Consider the following 14,177-nt stretch of genomic DNA (forward strand, 5'->3'; position numbering starts at 1 on the left):
CTAGTAAATATGGTCTTCAAACTCTAAGGATTAGCAATCCCGTCTAATCAGCTGATGAATGTATCACTGCCTGCTTAATGGACTTAATTTGTGGAATTGATCACTAGGAAGTGGCCATAAGAGTTGCCATCTTGTTTTAGAGCCATTATGAATCAAACGTCAGGGGATGTCTGTAGTGCTTAGAGGGTCAGTACGGGTATTGCACGGATTAGGAGGATGGACACTGTAGTGAATGGAAATATCTGCAGTAAGTGAGCAGCACTGGAAGTCCTACCTGTAGGACACATCTGGAACTGAGCTGTTGGAAATCAAACTATTTATTGCATTATAAAGATACACTTGAACATTTTTCAGAATTGTGTTAATGTGTGCACCTTGCATCATAGTGCATATCAATCAAAAAGGAAAATGAACCTATTTGAAGACATTCTTCAATGGGTACCACCGACATTTTTGCAAATGGTACAGTAGTTCGGTTTAGAATGATAGTGGCGGAGGAAAAGACTTGATGCTTAAGTGGAAGCTAATGGTAGGATTGTATTCACAATAACATGTAAATTGTGGATCCTAGTGCATTGCTTAGGTGTAGAGAAAAGCAGGCTTCGAAGCATTTGTCACTACCTCGAGTGGGAGAAAAAGAAGATGATTTGAATGAGTTGAGCTTATCCATGATGGCAGACAACAATTATTGGAAGAAGGAAAGAGATGTTCTAGAAAAACAGTGTTTCATGTGGAGCCAGTTATATGGCAAGTACCAGCCAAAGTAACCTTGGAGTATGTAACTTTCACAAGTTTCATGATGGACGGATACGTGAATCATTAGTCCAGGGAACTAATTACAAGCAAGCGCAGAACATCTGTTTTTTAACTGGAGGATTAACTGTGGGGAAAAAAGCTGTAAAAAAACTTCATAGGTTAGATTATGTGTCCAGGGGGGTAGGAGAACTGGCATTAAACATTCATCGTAGACAAAATGTACAGGAGTTAAAATCACAGGATAAATATTTTCAGAAAAGTTTAAGGATGCAAAATGGTATTTAAGGATGTTTGAGAAATGTTTTACTTCACAGATCTGGGTTGTTGTAGGTATGGGACTCAGTTGCGCCTAGGTTCTCATAAAACATGTCCTCTCAAGTTACGGTGAGCAGGAAGAGGACACTTTGCATGAATATGCAAGAGGAAAGCAGATGATCCTAATATTACTTAAGTGAACTTGGTTGGCAGTGACAGTTCTGTTCTACACGACTGTGATGGGATGATAATCTAGATGCCCTACATGTACAGGTGGAAGAAACAGGTGACAGAGAGGAAACAGAGGACTGGACGTACCCGTGGCTGCAAGTCATAGCACAATAGCGAAGATTAACTAGTGCTACTACATATCCCCTTACCATTATCCAGAGTGGAATGGGAGTGAAATAAAGAAAAGTAAACCACGGGAAGGAGGATACCCCTGATTCTTGGAGGGGCTCCATTGGACTAAGCGAAACAAGCAACAGCTTCAAGTCCTATGATCCAGAAGGCCTTATCCTGCGCCAAAAATACTAGACAACGTTCCATTGAGAAACAAGGGAAAGCTAACATCCTATAAGATTTTACTCCTCAAAGAGAAGATCAAGTTTAATATCCAACACTACGTGGAAACGACTTTCATATTATATATATGAGCCTTTCCAGCCAAGGAAGGATATCATATCTTAAACCCTTAACGATCTTGAACTGTCCTGAAGAAGGTGTGCCAACATCCAAGGGCAATACACCGAAACGCGTCGACGCATTTCTTGTTTTGTAGAATTCAAGCCCAGGAAATTCCTAACATCAGGCATACTGTCATAGAGGATATATATGAATATGTAAATAGGGCATTTGAATCTTGTAATCAATAACAGATATAGGTACTTTGCTTATATAGGGGGTTTCTGTTTTTGTTCATAGGAAACATCTCTTGCCCTAGATTAATATATTGTTTTCACTTATTTTTGAATATGTTGACACTTTAGCATTTGTAAAAAATTGTTTCTCTCCCTGCCTCATCTGTATATGTTTATGAATACTTTTTAATGTTGCTTTTTATTGCGTGCACAAATTGATTTTATTTATATTATGAATTGTATTGTGTAATGAATTTTCTCCATATGTATGTTTTTAATAAAAGTCTGTGAACGGTATAAAATAGTTTCTGACCAGTAACTATATAACAAATTACTTAGAATAGGGAGTGCGAGTGAGTGTATCAGTTTTCCAGGGATTATCTTTAGACTTTTCAGAGCCCATGCTGGCAGAGTTGCAGTCTTGTTATACTGTAATTTTAGATGAGACATCTTTGCTTTGGAAATTGATTTGAAGGAAGCAGCCACACATCATCAAAGCTATTGGAGTAATCCTGTTAAAGTGTTAGTATAGGTTGGTTAAAAAAAGTGTGGTTTTCTATAGCATGAACCCCGGTCTCTTTCAAAGCCAGAATACTTTACACTTTGGAACAGCCAATACAAAACTGTGATAGAACAGATCATTATGCTTCAACAAATTATTACTCGAGGCGTTAAGCCTAAGCAAATTCTTTAGAATGTATAAATGTGCATCTTTAAATTGTTGACTATAGAGTGTAAAGATCTGCTACACCCTTTAGTTAATTCTCTCTATGGAATGGAGGTACATGGAGTTATCAAATGTTGCATGAGCTGCATCTTGCAACGTGATACTCGTAGGGTTTGTTTGTGTTTGAATGCTGAGGGTTAGCTATTGTAGGAGCTTTTGGGGTGTCTTCTGGTGTCTGTTCATTATGTACTAGTTCACTTCTCTTTTGGAAAAAGAGTAGAACATAGCTGCCCTGAGTTCTGAAGGGTTCTTGTTCTATATCCTTTGTGCTAGACCTGATAATGATTGATGGAGGGATATTTAGTAACTGTTCATAATCTACAGATGCTATCCATTGAAAGCCAGTTTAGTGCTCTTCAAAGGGGAAAGTTCTGATTTCTCTTTTTATTTTTGGAGATTAGTTGTGATAATTCATTCAGGGCTGCCTTCAGTAGAGTATCGTGCTGAATTTCGGCTGGCTTGTGAATAAAGCAATCACATGATAGTCTAGAGTTTGGAAAACAGCCCAGACATCTTTTAATACCAGGTAATTAAGACTATGTGTGGTGTGTTACATTTAGGCCTTTAATGGGAGAGTTTCAGTCCAGTATTAAAGGCATTGTTTATACAATTCTGGGTGAGGCCCGCGTAGATTAGTGTTCAGAAAACCATAGTAGGTTGGAGTGCTATTTGGGTTTATGGTAATGAATAGGAATTTGGCATTTTCTTGGTTTAGTTGGAGCAAGTGATTAGACGATAGCATCAGAGGTTCTTCAAGGTCCTTTTCTTTTTATTTATTTTTTTGGACTCCGGTACCAGATAGCTGGTTGGTTCCAATACTGAAGAGTTTTCCAGTAAGATTGACTGTAATGGGAGTAGTCTTTGTAATGCCAAATGTAACTCATTGGAAGCTCTTCTGCTCAAATACCCAGACAGATGGCACTTGTCAAGATCAAGGGTATTATACTTTCCTTGGAATGTGCGCATTGTTGTGTAAAGAGGTAGTGGTTTGGCACTCTCTGGCCTGAGGTGCAAACCAAATCATCAACCAGTGGGTCACTACAAGACCAATCTTCTTTGAATGTTGTTCATTATTTTGTATGTATTTTTTCATACATTTGAAGGCACATGTATGCTTCTTAAATACAGATTTCTTTTGATTTTGTTTTTTGTGATTTTTTTTATTCAGAATTTGTTTTTCATTTGACAATAAAACCAGGTCATTACATGCATTATACTTGGTGCATTCCTTCAGGTGTTACAAAGTATTTTCCAGATCCTGTAATGTTTCAGGTCTTTAGTTGGGCTGTATTTGAGGCAATGGCTTTTTGGTGATATAATGCAAATCCTTCACATGCTTGATCAGCTTCTTTGCGTTTTCATGATTTTTTCTCTCTTATGTAGATACCAGGCTAGTTGAAGTTTTTTCATATACGTGAATGAACTGCGGTCTGCTTTGGCATCTCCTTGCCCATTTGAAGTCTATTATGTGAAGGAAGACAAGTGAAATACCGCAATACTGTGCTTGAATCCCCTTTCAGCAATACTTATTTTTTCCATCAATGCAGCGCTTTGAATGGAATTAAGAGACAAATACTTGGTTAGATATGAGAATGCATAAAAGGTCTGATTTTAGAAATCTAGAGAGATTGTGTGTGTTTAAGCAAGGGACATTATTAATACCGTGGTTGGAATTAAAGGGCAAATATTTTGTTTAATAGTTTTCTGGTCACTAATTAGTGGCCATGATATGTACTATTTCAGCACTTCAGTATGAGCAGAAAAGTACACATTTCACAACCTATTATATTTTCGTACACCTAATAGCATCTTGTTGGTTTCTGTCTTTAGGCGACCACGTTCCCGTTGCCCGAGCTGGAATGGACCTGAAGGTCCAACCCATGGAGCCCGTAACCCTGAGTGGAATTGACAGCTGGGATGAAGAAGGGATTGTCAGTTATGAATGGGAGCAGGTCGCTGGTGATCCCTCTGTGGAGATGGTGGTAAGTACAGTTGACACTAGTGATTGATGCTCAGAGGAGTGTACCTATCAAGACTATGGTTATTCGACTCATCACTGGGTAGGGTGGAGTCAGAATGGAGAGGCAGTTTGTCTACCACCATGCTGGTTCTGTTGCAAGACCAGCGCTTTCGTTAAAGTTTGCCCTGCCTTAATGTTCTTCTGGGCTTTTCCTAATAAAAAAGTGATAAACTAAGGATGATGACGCAGATCTACAATCACTGTTTGCATGGCTAAGGATGTAGTCATTCTTTTGTTAGTTTTAATGCCATACATGATGGACGTGGCAGGCCGCTCAATGGAGTAACATGTTTTCCTGAGCTCTTCAGCCCACCCTCTAAATCCTTCATCATACCGCCATTTGGTGGATTAAAATATCATATCCAGCACATCAATCTGAGGCATCCCACTGCGCTGGAGAAGAGGAATGGAAAATCAGCAGTAGGCAGACCCCACTGACACACAAAAAACGAGCCTCTGTGCTAAAGGGACTCTCACTGCGGCGTCACAAGTGAAAAATGCTGGATCACAGCTTTAGGACTGGAGACACGATGAGAGCTTGTAATGCTGATAGTGAGACTACTTGGAGCAGCATGGCTGGAGGCTAAAGCACCATGGCACAGAGTTGGAGCGGGTGCTGATCCCAGCAGAAATGTGAGGTGGCCTAATTTCCCAGCCCTGCAAGAGGTAAAAGGACCCGGTCACACTGGCGAAAAAATCTGACACACTTAGCGACGTGGAGCACCCGGATCTCTCTCGCAGAGATAAAGGTTAGTTTAGGATTCTAGCAAGTGAGGGAGTGAGCTAAGAACCCTGCAGGAGTAATTTCCCCCCTCGTTATGGACAGATACGATTTCAGCCTGGACTGACTCCCTTTCTTCCCTTTGCAGTGTCAACTGGAGGCGATGACCACTTTTGTAAAACCTATGACTTGTAGAGGGTAACAGACTTTATAATAAGTAGTTTGTAAGAGAAAAATCTCCTTGATAACACTGAAAGTGCATATTACTTATAGTAACACAACTAAGTGCATAAATAAGGAAAGGTGAATTTGCAAAGAACAAAGAGCAAAGTAAACAAACCAGGGAATCTGTTGCCCTGATAACTACAGAATTGATATAAAAATGAAGGTCAGTGTACCCCATGGCACAAGGAGAAAGCAAGTGGAAGGTAACACCTGTATCTGCACGGGAGTGGTAAAAGAAGCCAGTAGCTTACAACAAACTTGGATACTTACCCCTCCCCCACTTTTCTTCAACTGTTTTCCAATAATATGGGGTAAAAGAGGAAAGGAGGTAGGAACTCTTATAAAAACCGGTCTGAAGAATTGATAAAGTCCTATGATGAAACAATGGCTAACCTGCCCTCCTACTTCGAATTACAAGCCTGCAGATGTCTGCAAGTGGTGCAGTTAGGGAGTTGGGGGCAAATCTTAACCGCAATGAACCTGACAAATTGGGCAATATACTAAAAGCAGCCAAAGCCACCCAGGAAACCTTAGGAGCAAATATCGATATACTAATCATTGACATAGACCTACTGGGTGAAGACCACAAGAAATTGACCAATAGGGTCATACCAATGGAGGAGCAAAAATGGATATGGCAATCATTGACGTAGACCTATTGCGAGAAGACCACAAGAAATTGGCCAATAGGGTCACACAAACAAGGGAGTTACAACAGCTAAAACACACTGAAGACAGTCTGAAAATTAGAGTACTGGAACGCACCAAAAGGATCCAATACCTTGAATAAGACGCAGAAGATGCTGCGGGCTGCTTAAGACTTAACAATATACGCATACTGTGTCTATCAGACGTTCTAGAAGGCAATGCCATTAACTTTCCTGGAAGAGTGGTTAGAAAAAAGAGGGTGTACCAAAGAGCCCAATGGATGTTTCGTCTACTAAGAGGGCACACAGAGTCCCTGTGAAAAGGCCTTGCAGGAGCGCCTTCTATACACGTTGATGCCCAGAGTCTTACTAAATGCAGTTAGGATTTTTCTGGACTACACAACTGTGACCCAGCAGAACTGTGGGTAATTTGTGAAAGTCAAAAGGCTGCTGTGAGCTACAAGAATGAAATTCATGCTGCCAAGTTTAAGATAATGGCCACAAATTAGTCTTCTTCACAAGATACTAAGGTTGTGGCAGAATGGCTTGAACATAGGGGAATCTAGTAAGGATAAAATGAAGCACTGCACCATAGTTGAAATGCCAGGAAAAGAAAACTGAAACAACAAGGGTGCAAAGGACCTATGAGAAGACCAACAGGAGTAAAACACGAAGCAGTCCAAGCATCCTCAGGTTTCCTACTAACTAAAATTTCACCTGCTATCGCATTAGACGTCACAACTCACTTTATTTGGCACATAATCTGGAACAGGCCACTCACAAAAAGGAAGTGAAAGGCCATCCCGTGTCATAATTAGATCAACTGATGACCTTTGAAAACTGAACTCCTAATATTTTGTAGCCTGCAACGGACGCCGCTCTTGCAGGTGCGCACTGGACGATATACTGGAGCTGTTTGTTCCAGACTGATACCAAAGGGGAATGCAACAGAGCAGCCGGTGTAGAAGAGCCCCATTTGTTCTACACGCCTACTCACAGTGCATACTTCCTGGTGTTGAGGAGCTGACCTTATCTTTGTCATTGCTGAATGGAGCATTATTACTTCTTGCCTTTGGGAATACGGAGTGGGGACTTTGTTGCAGAATGGGCCAAACAATTATGCCTTTGCATCCCATTACAAATACAAGAGTCAACATAGAGGCGACATTGTTTTTATGATTTGGGATCATGAATGGAAAGTTCTGTGTGTGGCTACAGCGAGGTAGCTGGTGGTTAGTAGTGGAAACAACTCAACACTGATACAATCTGATTATATGGAATGTCTGTAGAATGAGTGCAATCACAAAACAGTTTAAGGTTCAGTCCTACCTTAGGTGCAGGCAGCTTTTCTTCGAGAAACCTACTTAGCAGCCCCAGAAATAAACAAGATGTAGATGGATAGTGCAACTATTAGCAACAGATTGCTCCTCCTATGCCAGCTGTGCCTAGGTATGGACTTGCTATGGGTTCCTCTTTGTTACCTTTGAAGCCTCCTGCATAGACATACAGAGAAGAAATTACTAATATGTGGGAGGCTGGATGATTCAACTCTACTATGGGGTAGTATATATAAGTATCTCACCTGGATCAGTAGGATTTTTACACCGAACTGTCAGAACACCTAGCCAGGTGGCCAAACACCCCATTGTTGCAGAGAGGCGACTATACTAGGATTCTAGGCGTTGACTTTGACTACTCACAGCCGTCTTTAGCAGGTACAGTGATTGAAAAAACAATTGGAACATTAAACCATTACCGGATGGGCTGACATTTGGCTGATGCATGGCAGGAGCACTTTCTGGATACCAAAGACTGCTCCTTTTACTCCCCAATCAATCAATCAAGCAACGTACTTGTAAAGTGCGCTACTTACCCGTGAGGGTCCCAAGGTGCTGAGGCGGGGGGGGGGTAAGGAGTGTGCTGCTACAGCTCGAAGAGCCAGGTTTTGAGGAATCTTCTGAAGGTGAGTAGGTCTTTGGTCTGCCGTATGAGGGTAGGGAGGGTGTTCCAGGTCTTGGCGGCGAGGTAGGAGAAGGATCTGCCACCGGAGGTCGTTCGTTGGTTGCGGGGGACTGCGGCGAGGGCGAGGCTGGCGGGTGGGGGTGTGGAAGCTGAGTCTGCTGTTCAGGTAGGCTGGTCCGGTGTTTTGAAGTGCTTTGTGTGCGTGGGTGAGGAGCCTGAAGGTGATCCTCTTGTCGACTGGGAGCCAGTGTAGGTTTCTCAGGTGGGGGGGTGATGTGGCTGCGGCGGGGGATGTTGACTATCAGTCGGGCGGAGGCGTTTTGGATGCGTTGTAGTTGTCGTAGGTGTTTGGCTGGGATTCCTGCATAGAGTGCGTTTCCGTAGTCCAGTCTGCTGCTGACGAGGGCCTGTGTCACCGTTCTTCTTGGTTCGGTCAGGATCCACTTGTAGATTCTGCAGAGGATGCGGAGGGTGTTGTAGCAGGAGGAGGAGACAGCGTTGACCTGCTTGGACATGGAGAGGGAGGAGTATAGGATGAATCCTAGATTGCGTGCGTGGTCGGTGGGTGTTGGTGCTGTTCCCAGTGTGGTCGGCCACCAGGAGTCTTCAATGTAGGCTGTCCTTTGTAGATTGCATCAAGTGCTGTGCTCTACCTTTCTGCTAGACTCTGTCCCACACCCCTAATGTTTGGGCATAGCATTGTCAAACCACAATGCACTGGTCAAATTTGAATAAGGGCAACTGCAAGGCACCCTCTTATAGAATAGCAACACAATAGGACATTTGGAGACAACCTTAAGGAGGTCATGCATAACCACTTTAAGGAAAATGAAACACAGGCTCCCTCTCTGGGAAAAGGAGGTGTGTAAAGTGTAACGGGGGCATTGCATTAACTAAGTAATAGGAGTCTGCACAAAGCTGTCAGCAAACTTAAAAAAATTAGATAAAACTCTGCATTTTAAACTGGCTTTAATACAGGACCTTACAAATTCACTGCCAGTTGCGTCACAATCTGAGCATCCCATTGAGGTCTCCATTATAAGTATTATATAGCCAAAACACACACTGAAGGGGACAAGGCACAATGACTTCTGACATGGTGAACAAAGTCTGAACATAGTACATACACAATTGTTTAGTTAAGGATTAGAGTGGGCGGAAGCAATGCATTGAAGCTGGAGCACAGCCCTAACCAAGATGCACACAAGGATGCTGAAGGGTATCATTCCAAATTCAACAAAGGAGGCAATTTTGGTTTTTATAGACCTCTTTCTAGGCTAAACGTGGAGTATAAATATTAAATAAATTCTGGTTTAAAAGACCAATGGTATTGGTGGGACCGGTGAATATCCCGCGCAATCCCCGCTTCAAAATCATACAACTTTACATCTTACACCGTGCATACCTCACCCCAGATAAAATTAATAGGTACTTTTCAGTCACGGATACCGCCTGCCAGTGCTGCTCCCTGGTTGGGGCTGACCTCCTTCACATGCTATGGCAGTGCCCTGCCCTCGAGCAATAATGGACCGGAGTCACAGACCTCCTCACGCATTGCACTAGCGAACACGTACCGAAAACTTGGGAGGCCTGCATGTTAGGGCTGTACAAGTGCACAAAACTGAACAAAGTGCAGGCCCGATACTGGGACCTTGGGCTGATCACAGCTAAAAGGCTACTAACCAAGCGGTGGAAGGCTGACACACCCCCACACATACGCCATTGGTGTTTATCCCTCACAAATTGGAGACGAGCGGAGAGCACAGTTTTGAAACGAGAGGAGACGGCGGGACTCAGGAAATTCCCGATTGCACAACAATGGGATGATCTCCTCCAATCATTCCAACAGAAGTGCTTGGAACGAGGGATCATGTAGAGAGAACCACATCCTGTCCCCCCCATGATCCCCCACCTGCAGTGGATGCCGCGCGACACACCCTCATCCGATGGTTCCTCCCCTCCCCTACTTGCATAGCTGTCCCCGCCTCCCCCCCCCCCATGCCACATTGCCATAACTGTACTCAGCTCACCTCATTCCATGCAACCCCTGGTGGTGGATCCCCCCTGCCTTGTTGATACGCATATGAACCGCGCAATACACCCCTCACTCGCCCATCAGACCGCTATTGACACACTGCCATCGTACATCCTCTTTAGTACACATGGATGCATTTACCCACACTCCCCCTCCTCCTTTCATTTAGCACATGTTCCCTACATTCTTGTTTGGTGTTGTTACAGTTCTACTGGTCTCCTTTCCTTTTGACCAGGATTTTTACACCTAATTCCTGAACACATTACACCATGACATTTATGAAAGCAGCGACCACGGCTGAGGCCCTCCCAGCCGTACGTTACCAGCAACACAACTCTCTCCCGCTGGGACTGTTACGCTTCATAGACACTCATTGCTCAATGCACTTGTGATGTCGCACAGTATCATCTTTTCACACCGCTGCCCTTCACCCCCCCTTGGTAGTCATATCTAGCCGACAGGGCTGCCCATTGCACAAATAATAGATAAGGGCTCATACTTGTCCGTTGGCACCGGTGAATGCCATCATAATTTTGTCTTTCAGGAACTGTGTAATTACCATACAAAAAATAAGAAAAACCCAGGACCTATACACCTGTTACGTTACATAGACTATTAAACGCAAAGTGCTGTTCTGAAGCAACTAACGCCGCCGATCCCCTGGGCTGTCGGCCTTAAGGCTGTGTTCAATTGCTGTTATATCTGTGATACTTGATTTGCGCGGCTGGCCCCACAGGGTTGTAAGCCTCACGCTGTGTACTATGCATTTTGGAAAATAAAGGTCTTGGAACAAAAAAATAAAAAAAATAAAAAACATTCTGGTTTAAAAGATTACATGTCTATTTACCCACATTGTTCCACCCAGAACAGATTTATTCCAAACTATAACACTGATTCTGCTGATTGACCCTGAAAAGGCTTTTGATACATTAAACTGGCAATATATAATGGCGAGGCAAAAATAAAAAGCGTTTTGGCAGTGATATATTCAATTCGAATTTGCTACTGTATACTAGCACTACAGCCAGGGTCTAAATAGGTGATGTGATTTCATCTCCATTCAGGATCTATAAGGGATCTCGCCACGGAATTCCTCTATCTCCAATGCAGTTTCCATTAGCAAAAGCACCACTGGCTGGCATTATGAGAGTGACCGGCAGGGAGAGGGGTATACCATGGAAAGCTGTATACATATCATTTTGCTAAGCAGATGAACTTGTCATTTCTGTGGGATGGGCTCACTGGGTTTGAGGATTCAGTTGAGGCCCTCATGTCCTTTGGTGGGGTATCTGCCCTTAAAGTAAACTGGTCTAAGACCACTGCATCCCAAATAAAAGTGGGAAGTGGTGAAATCCAGGACGGGAACCTTAATTTTAATAGGTTGGGAACTAAACACCATTAGACATTTAAGGATACAGATCTACCACTCATGCTCTGATCTACTAGAGCGGAACATAGGCAAGAATTTAATTGCTCTTAAAGGGTGCATAAAATTTTGTCAAACGTTGCACCTTGCAGTGCCAGGCTCTTTGTCGTTTTTAAGATGATAATACTCTTATGGAAAATATATCACTTTTTAAACTTGTCAATACCTTAGAGCATATTCCAGGACCTGGTCGAAGTATTGACAAAATTAATCGGCTGTGTTGAATGGTAAAAAATTTATTTTGTTAAGTTAGCCTCTACTCCTCTTCCATTTTGTCTACCGGCCCCCATTTATTTGTTTCTGCGGGGACTTTCGTAAAGTCAGAAGTTACATGTTCACTGAGAGCTGGTTGTAATGATAATACTTGCGTCCCACAGTAAGGAGTCCTGCCCTTTCGAAGGGCCAAAGTGCACAGATGTCTAATCTGTTAGCCCACCAACACCTGTAACCTCCCTTGCCTATCTATGAAAGTGACGTGGGCAGGGGTTAATCAGGATACCACAGTTCAGCATGAAAACATTGTGTAAAGGGTTGTGTAAGGGGTGTGTAACCATTATGTAAAAATGCCATAAGTGGGTTATGTAAAGTGTGATGTAACCATGACATAGGGTTTTTTGGTGGATTCCTATGGTACCCAAAATGTATAAAAGGCCAGTTTGAAACTGTTTTAGTTCGTTCCCTCTCAGGCGCTTGTAGTGTCTGTATGTCGGAACCATCTCATGAGATATAATAAACTTGTGTTTTGTTCCACTGCAGTGTCTATCCTCATTTTGTGGACCTTTAGACAAAGGGTGTCCCTGCACCAGTGAGACAGATAAGATATCTCACTTCTACAGCACTACTGACTGAGATGCATCATTCTGCTCTGTCAGTGTATGAATGCAGCCTAGGGACTCGACCTCAAACTATACCATCTTGCTTCGTAATTGCAGTGGGGACGAGATGATCATATAGGGCTCATGTAGTTGACACTAGAAACCAAACCCAGGAGCTCCTCAAGGGCCTTTTAAACAGCTTCATTATTGAGAAGGGCCTGATTCACCGGGCACAAACCAAGCTCCGGCAAACCGCTCAGTGAATCCTCGTGAAGAGACCTACAGAGGACGCCCAGTGATCCCATTTGTGGACTTGCCTAGGCCCTTGGGGACGTCTGGCATACATGCTACTGCTTGCCAAGATGGTACAGTGTCTGAAGTGGGGTTTAGGCATGTATAGAAATGTCCAAACCTGAGGAATTTCTGGGAAGGTGGAACAGATAGATTGACAGTTGCTGCTTGTAGAGGGTTTGACCCGCCCGCAGTTTTTCATTTGGTCTGTTACCATGACTGAAATCCAAAAAGGTGGGTACTAAATTCCTAGGTTTATCTTTGGTATTAGCAAAGAGAGTAATTGTAACACTTTAGAAATCTACGACTGCCCTCCCCAACCAATCACTCAAAAGAAGGCTGCACTGTGTGTTGAAATTTAGGCCGGTGGAAAGCATGGCACTGCATAGAGAAGAGAAAGGGAAAAGATGCAAAAAGCCTCTAGATCCGGGGTCTCCAACCGGTCGATCGCGAGCTACCGGTAGCTCGCGGAGACCCCGGGAGTAGCTCGTCTAGCCCTTCACTGATTGGGCATAATGTGTGGATGGGGCGGGCGAAAAGGATGACGCGATGACGCTCCTCTCCTGGAGCTTCCGACTTCTCTCGTGAGTCTGACGTCATTGCCTACTGAAAACGCGCTGGCATCGCACTGTCTGCCATTGTGGGACGGTTGCCAGCGCGAAGCAGTAGGAGACGTGACTTTCACCGCCAGAAGCAGCCGCTACAGGTAAGCTCGTTCCTTCGTCCCCTCCCCCCACCCCCCCCCCCCCCCCCCCCTCTGATTGTGCCGTTCTTCGTGCCTTTTTTGTTAAAGTTGGAGTGTGTGGCAAACGTATACTTCGGCCCCTCCCGTTGACCCCTGCTCGGGCTGCTCCCCTGCCCAGCTCCCTCCCTTCCCAGTAGCCAGGGCCCCCTCCCTCTGCCCCAGCCCGGGCTGCTGTTTTGGCCTCCTCCTTGCCTCCGCTCCTCTTCCCTTCCCGGACTGCTGTTCCCTCGCACTTCTCCCAGCGACGGAGCTAGTTTAAAACTCTGCTGTTCATTACTTGTCAAATAAACCTTATAGTCACATTGTTCACAGAGCCGCATGTAAAGTATGGCGCTGTTGAATCAGAAAGATATTCAGTAGATTGCATGTTTTCCATATTACGTACCCCTAATGAGGAAGGCTTGAGTGAAATGTATTTTTGTTTGCGAGGCTTCCTTACAAAACGAATTGAGGATTGTAACAAGGTACACATCGATTTCATTCCTCTACTAATGATATTTTTATTATGGCTTGAATTTAGAGCTGCCCGTTTTCTTCCTTCACTCTGTTTTTTTCACAACATATTTTCTTCTCGTCTCGTCCTCCAGCTGTGAAGTTTGTTCACCTTTCCCCCTGTAATCTTGACCATAACCCTAATGAGGAAGGCTTGAGTGAAATGTATTTTTGTTTGCGAGGCGTATTGTTACTTTATA

At 43.6% G+C, this 14,177-nt stretch overlaps 1 protein-coding gene across 1 annotated transcript in view; it reads left to right on the forward strand.

The window, feature by feature from the left end:
* The window catches only part of SPINT1 (serine peptidase inhibitor, Kunitz type 1), a 262,840-nt gene that overhangs the window by 127,930 nt on the left and 120,733 nt on the right, over positions 1 to 14,177 (forward strand). Inside the window, exon 2 of the mRNA XM_086937424.1 lies at positions 4,429 to 4,580. Coding sequence (XP_086793550.1) covers positions 4,429 to 4,580 — 152 coding nt within the window. The remainder of the gene's footprint in view (positions 1 to 4,428; positions 4,581 to 14,177) is intronic.

This window comes from Lissotriton vulgaris, chromosome 9 (assembly GCF_964263255.1).
Source record: "Lissotriton vulgaris chromosome 9, aLisVul1.2, whole genome shotgun sequence".
Taxonomy (NCBI): domain Eukaryota; kingdom Metazoa; phylum Chordata; class Amphibia; order Caudata; family Salamandridae; genus Lissotriton; species Lissotriton vulgaris.